Here is a 17896-nt window from a genome sequence, read left to right as displayed (position 1 = left end):
ATGGAGGTCTGATTACTTTTATTTTCATGTTCCAAGCAAACTTTCTCCTGCCTTGGTGCATTTTCTTGTAATTCCCACCAATTACCACAGTTGTATTTATCCTTAGCCAAATACATAGCTGCCTTTGTACATTTCAGGACATTTTTTATTCCACGTGTGCAACTACTTTTACAGTTGTTTTGTTTTTGGACACTGCCTTATGATGTGGGTTGTGGGCATCCACCTTTCATGCTTTTGCTACTCTATTTCTGCCCCTTGGCCAATACATTTCCAGGGAGCTTGGTCACAATCCTGTGGCAGGAACACTCTGCACTGCATATCTGTTGGTTATGCTTTGATTGAGAGTTCCTGCATGGCAGGGGGTTGGACTGGATGGCCTTGTGGTCTCTTCCATCTCTATGATTCTATGAAAGGTTTAACAGAAGCAAGGCCATAGACTTTCCAACCCCAGGTATAGACATTGTGTTAAGGACACATTAACATCTGAACCCACAGTCTGAACCACTCACTAGCCATATTTTATACAAAAATTAGTTCCCTAACTTCAGATGACACAGCAAATTGTGATTGGTGGAAAATCCAAAGTAGAACGTTTGACCTTCTCTTTCAAGGCATAAACAGAAAAAGGTGAGCGAAGAACCCTAAGGCTTGCCATGGCTCATTTTTGTAGAACAGGAAATATGGTTTCTCATTGCATCTGAACCAAGCTGCAGAGATGCCTGGATCCCTTTTATGCAGAGTTGCCTGCATCCCTTCTAGGGCCCCAGGTTTAACTCATAATAACTCATTAAGACTGAGAAACACACTAGAGTTTCAGGCTTCTCAAAGTGCTGGGATGAAAAGGGAATAAATGCTACATGTCTGAGCTAAATATATCATTGCCCTGTTTACCGCCTTTATTAATGCATGAATAAACACTCTCTCTGAAGATTGCTATAATGTGCTCATTTCCCTTTGCTTGAACCGGATGGCATCTTTTCATTATGCATTTTGTTACAAGAGGCAGCCCTCGGCTATTTCAGTGTAATATATGCTGCTCCCCAATAGTTTCCATTTTAAATATTGTTATTTTTTTTTTAAGTTCCCTTTCAAGGAATCTTGTAATGTTGCAATCAACAATAAACCTGTCTGTCTCGAGGCTTTTAAAAATATTATGCATATTTATAGATAGTGCAGTGAAAGGGTTTCCTTTGAATAAATAAAATCTTGAGATCTTCTTGTCTTCCCCCCGTCCAGCTCCATTTACTTTTATATATTTGGTGTGTTTTCATTTTAGAGACCCATCTATCTGAAAGGCTGAAAACCTTTCTAGAGTAAATAAACCATTTCTGATGCAGCATTTTTGCACATACCCAGGAGGGTCCATTATAGTGGTGTGTGTGTGTGTGTGTGTGTTGTCCAGACCAAACATATCTGTGTTTACACAGAAGCAAGTAAATGTTCTTTGGATGATACTACAGTGGGCCCTTGGTACCTGCTGGGGTTTAGTTCCAGGACCCCCATGAATGCTAAAATCAAGTCCCATTAAATACAATGACACAGTAATCCACAAACCATCAGCTGCCAGCCACTTGAAAGCTTCCAGGAAAGAAAGAAAGAATTGTAGCTAAAATGAATAAATATAGCAATGGTCCCTGGCAGACCGGAAAAAGAAAAGTGCCTGTCCTCAGTGTGAGGTTAAGAAGCACTGTTTTAAATCACTGGTCTGTCCAACACATTGCCACCTATTCTGGCTAGCAATTATTTTATATAGATGGAAATGGATGAGGAAAAAAGCCTATGCATATAAACAAATCCCAAATATTTGAATGAAACATAACATTTACAAAGACACCAATTATGAGGGTAGAATTCAAACTTATAACCATGTTAGTCTGTAGAATTGGTATGTTCAGAGATCTTGTAGCACTTTTGAGACTAACTGAAAGAAAGAAATTGGCAGCAAAATGCATCTGAGGAAGTATACTGAAGTCTACGAAAGCTCATGCTGCCAATTTCTTTCTTTCAGTTAGTCTCAAAGATGCTGCAAGCTCTCTCTATGTACCAATTATAAGATTCACTGATGAGCTATATAACCTTCCTGGCTTGGTTTCAGTGGGCCTCATAACTTGGCATTCAAGCTATCTCCTGACTGTGTTAATAGAGCATACTTGTATCACCAAGATTTAACTACACCATGGGTTCATTCATACACTGCAGTAAGCCATACATTATATTAACCATAGTTTGTTGCTTAAATTATGTACAGCAATTGAGAATCAAACAAACTGGGTCTTGTCTTTCCCATTTCTGTTTTGTCTCTGGTTCGCTTCTTTCCTGGCCCTTTTGTGAGCTCCTCTTTCAAGATGAGCTGCTCAGGAAACAAGCCAAAGAAAACTGATAGCTTCAGGTTTGGAGGTTCTAACAAGCCATTGTTTCAAGAAGCCAGGCTTGTAAGCCAAGAACAAACTATGGGTTTAGATTGCAATTCCTACCTGGCTAAGAAATATGTCTTAGCAGAGAGATGTTTACGCATCACAGCAAGCCAAATTTCAACAAACCATGGCTTGTGATGATGTGCAAATTCAGTTGATATATTATATAAATATAATATACATACATATAAATATATGTGAGGAATCCTATATTTTTTATTCACAGACATGTGCACAACCTCAACCTGGATGGAGACCACTGTGTGTAGTAGGTAGAATTCAAATCTCCCTTCCCAAGCTGCTCCTTTTCTGAAACATCTCCCCTTACATACGTGAAGGTTAAAAAAGAGGTGCCAATGTATCAGCCTTTAGTAGTTGAATGTACCTCCACTTATAGAAGTAGAATGTGTCTGAATGCCAGATGCTGGAACAAACAAAAGGAGAAGACCACCATTATCTTGCTCTCCTGGTGAGCACCCAGAGGTATCTAGCCTTGTTGGGAACCAAAGATGGGAGTTTTATTTGATTCATCGGGGCAATACCTAGCCAATTTGAAAGTTATTAGAAACCCCCACACACTCCTTGCAAAAATAAGAATGTCATTAGGAATAAATAAGTCAATATTATGATATTTTAAAACACATATACAGTAGGCCTTACACATTCTTTGGGGTTAGGGGCCCAGGACCCCAGTGAAAGTGGTAAAACTGCAAATAAAAAAAAATACTATTTTTTAACCTGATAGAACACCTCTCTAGGAATATCTAGGTCCTCCGATGCAACTCTATGGTCACCATCAGCCAGAGACTGACCACAGAATTAGGCTGGAGGAACTACAAATCCCTAGAGAAGTATTTTCTCTAGGAATCTCTAAATCCTCCAGTGCAACTTCTGGTGGAAGATGACCATAGAGTTGTGGTGGAGGACCTAGAGATGTCTATGGAAAACATATTAATCAAATCCGTGAATATTAAACATATTAATCAAATCTGCAAAAATCAAAGCTGCAAATGTGGAGGGCCAACTAGACTCACATGTATATACACAATTATTCTCATTTGTGAAACATCACAGATTGATCTTATATTTGATCACACCAGCATGGTGTAATGGTTTGAGCACTGGACTATATTCTGGAGAACAGGATTCAAATTCCTACTTGGCCATGGAAACCCTCTGAATGTCCTTTGGTAAATCATACTCTGTCTGCCTCAGAGGAAGATAAAGGCAATCCCCCCCCCCCCCAACAAATCTGACCAAGGAAACCCACCAAAATGATAACTTTGCTTTAGGGTTGCCCTAAGTCGGAAAGACATGATGGCACACAGCAACAATAACAATGTGCTGGGATCTTTGCCACTGTGACTGAATCTAACTTAATGTTCAAATTCATAGCATCAAAAGCATGGTATTGTGACACTTCAACTAAAGCATATAATGGCCTCATGTATCACTTTTCAGCTAACAAGGCTTGTTGTTGCTCTCAGTGGGATATGTCATTTAATGGAATTTCCCACCAGCAGGGAGTAATACAGATTAAGAAACAGAGACTACATGTGCATTAGAAAACACCAGAAACCAAATTGTTGTACTTTTCATGTTTTAAGTGCATCTTCTTCACATAGGTAACCTGGCTGAAGTATCAACCGGGGGCTGATCTGCATAAATTCACATTGCCATTAAGCAAGGGATAAACGTATCAGGGACGTAGCCAGGATTTTAGGAAGGGGGGGTCCAGACTAAGTGCCACCATTATATTGGGGCTTGGGTGCGGCGGCGCAGCAGCACACACCATTCATTTTTCTAACGGAACGGGGGGTCCGGACCGCAAGAACCCCCCCTTGGCTACGTCCCTGAACATATTACTCAATCTCTTGCTTCCATTGCCAGATATATACATTTACTGAAAATACACAGATTGCATAAGTATTATTGACTGTTTCGCATGGACAGCTTCAAGACTTTTGAAGATGACCAATTCAATTCATCTGGGATATGGATGTTTTCAACAGCTGCAGCTAGGCTCCGAAGCCCCTTTCCTAGAGAAGTTAGGATTGGCACCCCTCCTTGTAGCTCTTCCAACTGGAAGGTGAAAACTTATTTTTATTTTGACAGGCTTTCAAGTACTGAAGGTTTTTTAAAGAAAGGGACCAGAAACCTACTGAACAGTTACAAATATGTAACCTATAGTTATGCATTTTGTAACTGTTACATATTCACAATTTCTACATAACCTGTAGTTGAGGGGCTACATGGGGACTGTGAAAGTCCCCTCAACCCCAATTACCAGTAAACAGCCACTTGGATTGACAGGAGTCTATCCCCTCTTGATTGAGAAGTAGCTGCCTGATGTTCCCGCTCACCCCTTTGTGTGAGCAATCTCAGGTGACAGGAGTCCTTTTAAAATCATAATTGGAAGAGACCACAGAGGCCATCCAGTGCAACCCCATGCCATGCAGGAGTACACCATCAAAGTACGCACAACACATGGACATCCAGCCTCTGTTTAAAAACCTGCAAAGAAGGAGACTCCGCCACACTCTGAGGCAGCGTATTCCACTGCCAAACAGCTCTTACCATCAGGAAGTTGTTCCTGATGTTTATATGGAATCTCTTTTCCTGTGGACAAGGGAAGTATCAGTGCTGAGTGTCTTCGCAGGTTTTGATATCCTTGATCACAGTATCTTTCTGGTATGTACATTGTCTGAAACAAGACTTGAAAGCGTTGTTTTATGATGGTTTTGGTCCTTCCTAGATGGGCAAATTCATAACTTGGTGCTGGGGGACTCCTGTTCAATGCCTTAGTTATGGCCCAATGGGATGACTTAATGCTATTTAATGCACATATATGTACACATAACTGGGAGAGGTTGTTTGGAGTTTGGTGGCACCAGTACACTGATGATAACCAACAATTTCCGTCTAAACTCTATTCTGGTTCTTAATCAATTTGTTGTTGTTGCTGTGTACCTTCAAGTCATTTCCAACTGATGGCTACCCTAAGATGAACCAATCATGGGGTTTTCTTGGCATGTTTTCTTCAGAGGAGGTTTGCCATTGTCTTAACCTGAGGCTGAGAGAGTGTGATTTGCCCAAGATCACCCAGTGGTTTTCATTGCCAAGTTGGGAATCGAACTGTGGTCTCCATAGTCACAGTCGAACACTCAAACCTTAATCAATGCCTGAGGTCAATCAGGGACTTTGATGAGAGCAAATCATACTGGAATTTAATCCAAACAAAGCAAAAGAACACATTGGGGTGAAACAGGTGGGATAAATAAAGTGGTTTCAAGCTGTTTTGAAGATGGGGTGCTTAGATGACACACACCTCAACAGCAGCGGCAAACCAGACTGGAGCAACACTTCAGGGCTAAAAACCAGAGCAAAAGGAAGCTGGTAACAGTCTGACTCAAGGCGGGAAATTCACATCTGTGCACCTGGATATAAAATCCCCAATGTGAGTGTGGGGCTGCAGCAATGCAAAGAAATGAAAGTGCGACAACTTGAATGGATGTAATTACAATATACACAAACCAGACAGTCCAACGGGGGTGAAGTGAGTGAAGAGAGCATGAAGGGGGAGGGGAGCCTCCATGATTGTGCTTTGCCAATGTATCACTCACACACTGATGTCCTGTATTGGTGGAACAGCGCACATGCAACTGTGGGGCCAATTAAAGGGGTCACAGGTGATGTGTTTGGAATAGCATTTTGGTGGATGTGGGAAGTATGTGGTGGTGAGAGGTGATGTGTTTGTGTGATGATGCTCATGTATGGTGGGGAGGCAACAGGAAAAAAATCTGATATCATACTTCATACAGGAAAGCAATACAAATCATCATTTCAGTTTCACAGTCCATCAAGTGTTACTGACAGGAGTTTTAGACCATCTCTGATTCAGATTCTATCCAAGAATCTTGGAATCATACAGCATGACTGGATAATGTGGAACATTCAAAGTGTCTACTGTCATCTTATCAATGACAATTTTACTCTAATATTTTCTCAGTCCATTTAGAATTGCTCCCAGAGCACCTATCACCAATGGAGCCACAGTTGCTTTATTTTTCCAGAGGCGCTGAATCCCAATTTGTAATTTTTTCTTTTTCTTGACCAGTTATGTCTGGCATATTATGTTCTAATAACTTGCCAGTTTGAATCAATTTGAAGTCTCATCATAATTTTTATATCACCATTTTCACAACCTTTCAGATTAATTTATTATTATTATTATTATTATTATTATTATTATTATTATTATTTGTTACATCTTGAGCTGTCTACTGTTTCAGTCATTGCTCTGAAGTTCTGACTAGACATATTGTGACGCCTGCAATGTCTGTAATTTGTTCTCTCATCTACTTGCAGGCTTCTTCCCTCACTTTGCCAGGGTTTTCCACTGCTGCAGATGCATTCAGTTCTCAAAAGCTTGCTGCATATATATTATGATAATCTGGCATTGTGGAGATGGGATGCAATTCAATTACAATACATTTTTTTAAAGGATGAGTTTGCTTTGTATTACAGATTGCCATCTAGTTTCCTGTTAAACCTAACACTGCAGTCTCCAGGACAGAAAAAGTTAAATTGATACCATCACAATAATTCCACCTATTTGTACAATACAGGTTCCCTCCCTTTATATAATCCACACCCAGGCAGTGCTCCTTCTTTTACAAGAGAGATTGTTCATATAGTTCTTAATTTTTTTTCAAGGTACACAATATTGTAATTTGGTGAGGCACTGGAGCTCTTTAGTAGAGAATATCACCCAAAACTGCAAATTCCAGGATTCTGTATGTGCCGCTATGGCGATTTAAATGGCACCAACCAGCTATATTTGGGTAGAATGAAAGAGGTCTGTCACCACGGCAATTTGTACATGCATGTTCATTGCCCCAGGCTCTTTGAATAAGTCTATGAGTATTGTGCAGCCTATTGGGGCACAGAACAGATCAAAACAAGCACATTTAAGAGCCAGCTACTACAGGGATGGACTGGGAAAACTGCAGCCACACAGGTTTGCTGTGATTTGCAGCTGAGAAATTCTTTTTCTCAGGAGAACCCATATCTCAAGCCTGACAATTAAATAGCCTTGTATAGTAGCATCCGTGTCAAGACACACATTTCCTTCTTCTTTGTAGCCTATCTAAAATTAACTGATTGGAATGATCATCTGATGCTTAAAAAGACTGCTATGGTAATTAGTATTTCTTTCTTTTTAAGCAATCCTTAAAATACTTCTAAATACACTGTTTCTTATGTACAATTTAATCTGGACAACATCTAACAGCAGGCTATCATTACCATCATCACCACATTAAAGAATAGTAATAAGGTATCATTGCTAATAAATAACAATAATCTAAACCTTGCTAAGATTCTCTATCTGCTCCAAAATATCTTTGATACTTACTGAAATCTTCCTTCCACTCACCTGCTGATCCCTTGTCAAAAAAGTGCCCTATATAAGCTCAGCTCTTACTGAGTTAATAATTAAAAATGAAATGAAACTTTCCCATTGGCAATTATTATTATTGTTGTTGTTGTTGTTGTTGTATTTATACCCCTCCCTTCAGCCCTAAAGGCCTTTGATTTTGGCTTGTTTCTTAAACCCCGAGACTAAAATACACCATAAAAGCCATGTCCTAATTCCCTGGTAATACAGTATGACTGTGCCATTTGAAATCATATAGAACTGAAGCTTGAATAGCTGAATTGACTTTACAGAATGACAAGCACATATCTTCTGCATAATAACATGGTATTTAAAATTGGATATTAATAGAGAAAAACACTTACTGATTGGAGGAACTCCATTAGGACAGATGAAAACTCTCTCTTGCCATGAATCAAGGTACTACCGAGCAGATGTTTTAAAACTAAGCTAAAAAGTCTACATTTTCTTTGGAAAATGCTATCTGCATATAGTGATGTTCCATACTATGACATCATGGTTACTATGATATCAAAGCAGAGAACTTTCTTTTACTTCACTACAAGTCCCAGAATTCTTTGGGACAGGCTGCGCCATTAAAACTGGAATATGATCAGTTTATATTTGTAGCAGTGTTATTTTGTTAGTGTTAGACAGGTTATAAAACAATATTAGTCTTCGTATCCTTATACCCATTTCAAAATAAGAATTCTCACTTTTTTGGTAGATAGACCTACCATTCTCTCTTTTATTAAAAGAGAGAGAGAGAGAGAGAGAGAGAGACTAGTACTATTTTTCAACTTATTTTTCAACACAACACCTAATGTGGACTGGGCTGAAGATCTGAATGTCAATGTTATGAATTGCAGAATGATATGCCTGTGCATGTCCAGAAGGAGAAGGAACAGTTGCAACACTTTCACACATCTTCGGTTATTTCACAGACACCAGTTTGATATTGCTCATGACAGTCATGCCAGAAAAGTGGCACAAAGGAAGAATTAACATTTATTCAGGAGCACTACATTGGTGTTTGAATGCCAGGAGAGACTGGCATCTTCAGAGCAGAATCGTTGTCTTTAAGAAAACTGTCTGGATGATTTGTTTATATGCCAGGTAGTGCCTCATATTGTGAGGTATTTTACATAAATTTAAAACAGCATAAGCCCAACTTGCAGGATCCGAGCCAAAAGATAAGACATATTAGGGAGGAAAGAAAGGAAGAGGAAAAAGGACAAGAGTGCAAAACCGAAATAACATCATTGCATGATCTTGTGCAATAAATTAGCAACAACTCTGTCCTGATTTGCTATACAAAGAGCAAAGGTAGTCAGGTTGGTTACAAGAAAAAAAAAGTACCAAAATCCATACTAGTGTACTGCTTTTATATTCAAGTAAAATTGAACAAAACATGTGCAAACTGTCAAGATCATCAAATCTCTATCAGACTGACACTAAACATCATTACAAAAGGGATGTGTGGAAGGGGGAAAGGTTAACCCAGTGATAAAATCATGGTGTCTTCAGGATGACCCAAGAGAGAAATTCCTTTTCAGAACATCATGCAAACAGTATGGAGATTATCACATTAGCTTCTCTGCCAGGGTAGACCCAGGATGTAATTTTCTTAAGGAGGATCTTACTGTGTTCACCCATCACCAGGGATTATGCAGCCCATATGCAACCAGGGTTGTCTCGCAGCTTTTCAAGAATGGGATTTCTTGAAAAAATGCAGAACAAGCCTGGCGAATCCCGGGATGCATACAGGCTGCATACTGCCTGGTGATGGGTGAATGCAATAAGATCTGCCTTAAGAAAGTTACATCCCAGATCTATCCCAGCAGCGAAGGTAATGCGATAATCTCCTATGACTTCATGTCTGTTCCCCCATCCCCACCATGCTTTTTGTAACATCTTGCCTTACAAAGAAACCTGTTGACCTTGAAAGCTTGCACACATTTGGGGACCCGTTTCTTGGCCTCATAAAGAAAATACAGCAATAAGGATTGCTCATTTGATCTTTGGTAAGCAGATCATCTTGAAAGGACCTACAGCTAAGGGCCCAAACAGGCAGGCTAAAATAAAGCTGCTTCGGATCACTTTGGAGGTATACTGTTTAAATGACACATGTGTCCTAAGAGGCCAGAAGTTGTGCCAAAGCCATGCCCCAGTCCTAAGTACTATAGTGCAGCATCAGCACAGCTTCTGGGCTCTTAAGATGCATGTGTCATTTAAACAGCATACCTCCAAAGTGACCCGAAGCAGCTTTACTTTGGCCTGTCTGTTCAGGCCCTAAGTTTGCCTATGTATGTTAACTACAAAAGGATTTCAGCATCAAGGCATGCCTTGCTTCTGTGAAACAGCAAAAGGCTTCCAGATCCACTTCCAGAAACAGACAGTGCTTCCAGATCCACTGACATCTTCAACACAATATTCTTGGGGAGAGGCAGTTTGTAGGTTCTGCTAAAAAAATTCAAGTGATGGGTGTGCATGGGTGACTCAGCTTCTCTCGGTTTCTGCAATCTCCTCTTTACACTGGGACCAGCTGCATGTGAAGATGGAAACAGTGGGGGTGCCTTTCCTTTAGTGATGATTCCCAGCTGTCCCCTATGAAAAATTGGCAATTGGGAACGCCCAGGCCTGAGGAGCGGCAGCATTAACCTCCTTTCTTTCCTAGCTCATTGCCACACACTGGAGTTTGGATCTGTCTTTCTTAATCTAGTTTGCTTTAAAATATGCTCTTGCCTTAGCATAGTCCAAATAGCTATCTCCAGTTGTTTCTGATTGTTGCTAGGAACTGTAGGAGTGCATGTGCATTCCTCAGTGACATACTGGAAAGACTTTCCAAGTGTTGAAAAAGACTGAAGAGCAAGCGCCCTATCTTTAAAGAGGTAAGGGGTTTTATCTGCACACATCATTATCAGAGAGTACTTTCCCCAGATATGCAGCCGCCAAAGCGCCTTTAGGATTGACAAAGCTCCTGCATATAATTTTTATGGAGTCTACGTGTAAACTTGACATACAACAGCTGAAACTCTTTCTCTGAGGCTATTCTTGGCTAGAAAGAAATTCTCATGTCTCAGAGGTAGATCTATGAGCCTGCCTTTTCTCTTGAAGCTGTTCCTCCTTGGTAACCAGGATGTGTTGAAACCTCACAGGAGAGAAAGGGATTAATTTATATTTTTATGATTTTTTTATTGTTTTGGAGGATAGATCAGGACTCCAGTGCTGAAAAATGATGCACCTAAACTAAAATCAATTAAAAACAAAACAAAACACCACATTCTTGAATCTGTTTTTGCATTTTCTAAGTGAAGGACATCTTTGGACAATCCCGGGGAGCGCAATCCTAACCCCTGGGTTTGCCCAGTTGAAGGGGGCTGAGATGGGGGCAAAGACCCTCTCTGCCAGTGAGGCAGGGCATCCATTGTGGACAGCCAACTCCCTAGAGTACTCACAGAAAGCTTGAGCATAAGGGCATGGCCATCACTGATGGTGTTTCCATTGGCAGTGGGCCCTGAAATGGACTGTTCCAACTGGGGAAGAAGCTGTCAAGAGCAGGCAGCCTTGTATCCACGGATCTAAAGTCAGGACTTTCTCAGTGGCTTCCCCCCAATACTGTGGAATTCCCTGGCAATGGAGGCTAAATTGTTCCTTTCCTTCCTCTCCACTTGCCAGCAGGGAAATATCTTTTTATCCTGGCAGATCTTTGGTAGTTAAACTATTGTGCATGAAAATACAGATGAGCAAGCATTGTCTTAATTATCATTACTGATTTTTTTAAAATCACTTTTAAAATTGTCTAATGTTCTAAGGAATCTATTTTATGTTTTTACCTTTACTTGTATTATTCCTTTTATGGCTAGTTGCCTTGAGTCCCATCTTTTTTGGAGGGGGGAGAGGAAATAAACTCTAACAAATAAATGACTAAAAAAACCCTGACAGATCCTGGGCACAAGCAAAGCCCATTTACTTAGAGCTGGTGCACATTTAATTAAACACTTTATACCTCATCATCTTGGACTAGAACACCTTGAAGTAGCTTACGTTGTAGCAATCTGATTGCCATGGATACACCCATGTTTGCAAATATAAAATGCAAAGAGAAGATACATATATCTCCAAAATTTGGAGGTACGTGTTTAACGTGTTCAGGAAGCTAGTTTGCTATTGTTCATTGGCAAATGCTAACTGTACGCTTACAAACCCATCTTCTGCCAACGCTTAGTCGTACGTGCAGCAACTTGACATTAAAATACTTAATCATTCCTGGTTTTGGTCTAGGAAAATATGTAACTTTGTGGTACCTAGCAACTCTCTTCAACTTGATAAAGAAACTAGTCAGGGCCTGTGACACTGATCACGTTTCCCTGGGGACTGTAAGAGTGTCCACCAGGTCTAATATGTAGACCTGCCTACTGCTCATACCACACTCAGCATTGCTGCTGTTGCTGCTATTTGGGTCCTTCCTAAGAACTTGATAGTCCATCTGGTATATTTCCCACAATGCTAAGCTATGACAGATACTCCTGTGCAATTGGGGGCAGGCAATTTTGCACGGCAGCCATTTGGATCACTAAAAAACTAATTCCAGATGGCTGCCATGTAAAGCAGTGATGCAAAGGGAAGTGCCACCATGAGGTTAGTGGTATCAGCAGTGATGATGCTGAGAGGGTTTTCCATTACTGAGTCACAAGCTGCTCCTACACAGCAGAATTAATGCTGTTTGACATCACTTTAATTGTGATAATACTATGGAGTTCTGGGATTTGTAGTATTGCCAGATAAAACTTTCTCTGTCAGAGAGCTCTGGTGCCACAACAAACTACAAATCCCAGAGTTCCATAGCATTGAACTATGACTGATAAAGCCGTGTTAAACTGCATTAGTTTTGTAGTGTGGCAGTAGCCACAATATGATTTAAGGTAGCTTGCAACAGCCATACCATCACCATACCAATAGCTGGTAAAAACGTAAGCAGATTTAGCTTAAACATTGGACAATTATGAAAAGTTTGAAGACTAGTGCTATGTAGTCCATTTGCAGTCACTCACTGAGAATGTCAGTGTGATGATATGCAGCCTTGTTCTTGCACCAGTGATTCCTATTGTTTTAAGGAATAAAACATGAAGGTGTACATAATGGGACTTGAACATCCATGAATTTTGGTACAGGGACGTAGCCAGGATTTTGGGAAGGGGGGGGGTCCAGACTAAGTGCCACCATTATAATGGGGCTTGGGTGCGACAGCGCGACAGCATACACCATTCATTTTATCTAACAGAAGGGGAGGTCCGGACCTCAAGGACCCCCCCCCCCCATGGCTACATCCCTGTTTGGTATCCTGGAACCAAAACCAAGGGCCCAATGTATATCTTTTATTATCATGCCAAGTATCCTGGAATGTACTTTAGTGAATCAGTATTCAGAAGAGCAGGCAAAGATGTTGTAATGCTCACAGTAATAAAAAGCCTCACTCTACCCACAGTTTCTTAGGAGGTCAAGTACAGTTTGTCTATTTAAAACTATTTGCATTAGGCGTTCACTTCAAATAATTCTTTCTTAAAAATGAGTGACTTTGCCATTTATTCTTGCTTTCAGTGCCAATGTTTGAAGAAATTTGTGGCAAATGAACAGTTGTGTTATTGTGCACATGGGAAAGATAGATGTGTCTTTTCATATGGATTCCAATTAACAGAGTCATGATGTAGTGAATGGTGTTGTGTAGTACACACACATGCACACACATTCAAGCAAGCACCTGTGGAAACAATATAAAACTCCTGGTTTAAGCCACATCTGTTCTTGAAACTGTCACTGTCAGCCTCTTTTCTCTGACTGATCTCACCTTCCTCTGTAAAACCACAGCCTCCAAACTCAGCTCCTCGATTTGTTGCTTTAGGTTCTCATTTTCCTCTCGTGCCTGATCCACCAGGACTCGACCACCTTTGATTCTCATGTGTAACTCCAGAAGCTATAAAAGAAAAGTAAGGAGGAGAGACAACCAATTTAGGTATCCCAGTTCACACTTAGGGCCTGTATCACTTGATCTTATACCACTTGATTAGTCAACACATGGAAGCTCTCTGGGAGGAAAATGGATTGCCACTGCTGAAAAGTATTATATTTAAGCCTTCATCACTGAGTAAAATGAAAGGTAATTAACCTACTATCACTTTCCATAATCTGGTTCATAATTACCCTGGAATTACCAGATTAATTGTCCAAATGTTCACCGTCCTGGATATCTGAAAAGTTCATCTAAATTAAGTCTGAATTGTCCAAATGTTCACCATCCTGGATATCTGAAAAGTTCGTCTAAATTAAGTCTGAATTGTCACTGACCTCTGTTAGACCTGAACAGAAAACCTGTAGATCTGTACATAGTAAAGTTTGTGGCAGACCTGGAGACAGTAGGGAGTCCAGTGTTGTTGAACTGCAGTACTCCTTACTCCTCATCATTGGCTGTTTTGGCTAGGGCTGATAGGGAGTGCGGTCCAACAATATGTGGAGCCCAGAAATTACTCATCTCTATTGTACAACCTGGACACTCTGCACTTTGTCTGCAGGAGAGGATATTTTGCCTCAGGTAGCAAAACAACCTGGGTTGGCCCTTGTATAATACCAATTTAAGGGAAGGGTTTTTGTTGGGACTGAAATGGGGAAGGAAAGTGTTCACATACATATACATACATGAATACACAGAGACATATACATTGGTATACTATGGACCCAAGGTTGAGCAGACCCTAATTTATTGAAATAAAACATCATGGAACTTGCAGTGATGGCATTATTTGTAGTTTGGCCTTGAGAAAGAGACCATGAGATAAGCATACATGGAAGGTAATGTGACAGGCATAACCCAAAACTGGTGCACACATATTTATGTTTGCACATACACATTTACTTGTGGCATTGCATGTACACTATTGCAAGTGGACATATCCGCTGTCTGTTAATAATGAAGGAATCCAGTTTGCATTACTAAAAACTAACTGGTATGAACTGTAGTAAACCAGTAAATACTTTTCTTAATTTAAAAACAACATACTTGTTATAGACGTTTTATTCCATTGTACTTCCATGCCTTTGAGGATAATATCCTGCCAGTAAATGACAGGAAAACTGCACAGGCTTCCTGGATTTAACTAAAGCCATATAAAATTTAATCCAGTGAGATAGAAAATACTTCAGCAGAGATGGACAAGCCCAATTATTTTTAAATGTAGGGACCCAGGAGAAACATATTGCTTTCATGCACATATGGACTTCATTGGTAAACTATAACTTCCAGCTCAATAAAGCCCTACCTTTGATTAAAAGTGCAGAGTTTCCTGGAATAATGAGAGCACCACGCAAGGAAAGCTGCAGACAAAATTTGGAGACATCTTTGAACTATTCATGTCTGCCTTGCGGTAACTAACAATGAAGTTCATTTGCAGCCAAAGGCATACTGGGTAGCAAATCCATGCTTGAATGGTAAGTCAGACTGAATTATAAGTGCTGAAATCTCAGGTGCTTAAGAGCATTTCAGAGGATGGGAATTGCTTTTATTAAATGATCACACAATGTTCAAGAAATTGTTAACCTTCCATTCCCATCTGGTCAATTTTTGCCCCTGCTGAAGAAACCTATTACTGAAAAAGTTTGGATATAAAACTAACCTTATTATTATTTGAATATGAAGCATACTGGTTCTATCAGAAACCTATTACTGAAAAAGTTTGGATATAAAACTAACCTTATTATTATTTGAATATGAAGCATACTGGTTCTATCTATATATATTACAACTTGGAGGGGAAAAGACAGGAACAACCACATTGCTATCCCAACCCACTCCCCACCAGCAAATATCAGTGCCAGGATTTGTCGTCAACTGCCAACAAGTTGATTTCAACATATAGCAGCCCTACAAATGACAGACCTCCAAGTCACCCTGTCATCAACAGCCATGCTCAGGTCTTGCAGATTCAGAGCCATGGCTTCTTTGATTCTCTCCACCTGCAGTTCAGTCTTCCTCTTTTCCTTCTACCTTCTACCTTGACAAGCATTATTGTCACTTCTAGTGAATAATATCTTCTCATGGAATCAGGACAGTCTCCTTGAATTGAGGTAGAAAGGAATAATAGAGTTGGGTGTCATCTGCATATTGATGGCACCTCACTCCAAAACTCTGGATGACCTTTCCAAGCAGTTTCATGTATATGTTAAATAGCATTGGGACAACTCCCCTGGAGTTGGAAAGCCATTACACGTTCCAGTACCTTGCCCCAAAATTGTAGGTTGGACACTGAGTGATAATTATTCATTACTGCGAGATTAAGGGATGGCTTTTTAAATAAAGGCCTCACAACTGCCTCCTTTAGGCAAGACAGAACTCTGGCTTGTTGTAGGGAGGCATTGACTACCTCCTTCACCCACACAGTCAGAACCCCCCCCCCCCCCCCCATGGCCTGCTTAATCAGCTAAGAAGGATAAGGGTTTGAGATACATGTGGTGGCTATAACCTCTCCAAGGATCCTGTCCACATCATCAGGCTGCACAAACTGAAAAGTATCCATTAACACTGGACAGACAGGTGCCAAGGTTACATCCACTGGCACTATATCAACTACAGCATCCAGGTCGGAGCGGATCTGAGCAACTTTATCTGCAAAGTGCCGGGCAAATTCTTTGCAGAGGACCACCAAATGGTCTGCAATTTCTACTTGAGGGGGAGTGTGTAAAAGACCCCTTACCACTTGAAACAGCTCTGCTGGATGGCTCTGTGCAAATGCAAATAGGTACAAGCCCATGTTCGGTCAGATTCTCTTCGAGTCTTCCACCAATGTTGCTCTAGTCTCCGTTTCACTCGCTTCATCACCATCAACTCCCTGGTAAGGCAGGGGGCTGGTTTGGACCCACTGTATAAGAGAGGATGCTCAGGAGTGATTGTGTCCACAACCCTGGCCATTTCCCCATTCCAAAGATCATCCAGAACTTCAATAGAATCACCTGCCAAGGTGACAGGAAACTCCCCAAAAGCCCTCAGGAGTCCATCCGGATCCATCAGCCTCCTGGGACAGACCATCCTAATTGGTCCCCCATCCCTGCAGAAGTTCTGAGGCTCTCTTCATATATTGGTGATGTCCATGCATACTAAATGTCCATGGTTAACTAAAGAATGTGAATCTTTTGGCCTCGCAAAAATCAGTCTCTCCTGCTTCATTTCTTGATCCTAGGCTAAATTCTCCTACAATGTTTGGTCAGTGGCGTCCCACACCGAGGTGTCACCTGGTGTGGGGGCGGGGCTTTGGGGGAAGGGCTTCAGATGCGGGACCAAAAGGACACACCCTCACCTTCCTGCCCAGCATGGCTTAACATGTGCGTAAAACTGAACCAGGAAGGGAGAAAGGGATGCCTCAGGCATCTCTTTCACTGCCCGGAGCAGCTTTACATGCGAGGTATGTGTGTGTGTGGGGGGGGGGGGGCGTTCAACCAGGTGTCACCCCTCTTCTGGGGTATCACCTGGTGTTGTCCACATCCCCCACACCCCCAGTGATGCCACTGTGTTTGGTTCTGCTCTGTTTCCTACTTTTACATTCCAATTGCATGTGCTGGTCAACATACATTGTTTTTGGTGATTGATTTCCTTCTGGATGCCAGCATGGAATCTTTTAATTTCTTCTTCTGGCTCTGTAGTTGGAGCATAAACTTGGATTATGCTTATACTGATGTGTTTCCTCTGAAGTCTTACTGATATCATTCAGTCAGATTTTGCATTATTTCCCTTGACTACTTTTGCTACATCTGTTCTTACTATTGATGCTACCTCATTTCTTCTTAGATTTTCATTTCCTGAGTAAAACATTGTAATTATTTGACTCAAAATGTCCAGTTCCTGTCCCACCCACCTCAAATATTGCAATGTCTATACTTTCCATTTCTCGTTTTATAATGTCTACTTTCCCCCAAACCATGCTTCTTACATTCCATGTTCCTATAACATGTGTTGTTCACCTTCGGACTTTCCTTTCACCTTTGAGCACATCGATAGTTG

At 40.8% G+C, this 17896-nt stretch overlaps 1 protein-coding gene across 3 annotated transcripts in view; it reads right to left on the bottom strand.

Annotated features, from left to right (window-relative positions):
- Window positions 1-17896, bottom strand: part of LMNTD1 (lamin tail domain containing 1) — a 235100-nt gene that overhangs the window by 171522 nt on the left and 45682 nt on the right. For all 3 annotated transcript variants that reach the window (XM_089524667.1, XM_089524668.1, XM_089524669.1), the window contains exon 3: window positions 13700-13825. In XM_089524667.1, the coding sequence (XP_089380793.1) occupies window positions 13700-13825 (126 nt within the window). The remainder of the gene's footprint in view (window positions 1-13699; window positions 13826-17896) is intronic.

The sequence above is a fragment of the Sceloporus occidentalis genome, unplaced genomic scaffold (assembly GCF_023333645.1).
Source record: "Sceloporus occidentalis isolate IW3139 unplaced genomic scaffold, rSceOcc1.0.p SCAF_5, whole genome shotgun sequence".
Lineage (NCBI taxonomy): Eukaryota > Metazoa > Chordata > Lepidosauria > Squamata > Phrynosomatidae > Sceloporus > Sceloporus occidentalis.
This window is presented reverse-complemented; position numbering and strand designations above follow the sequence as displayed.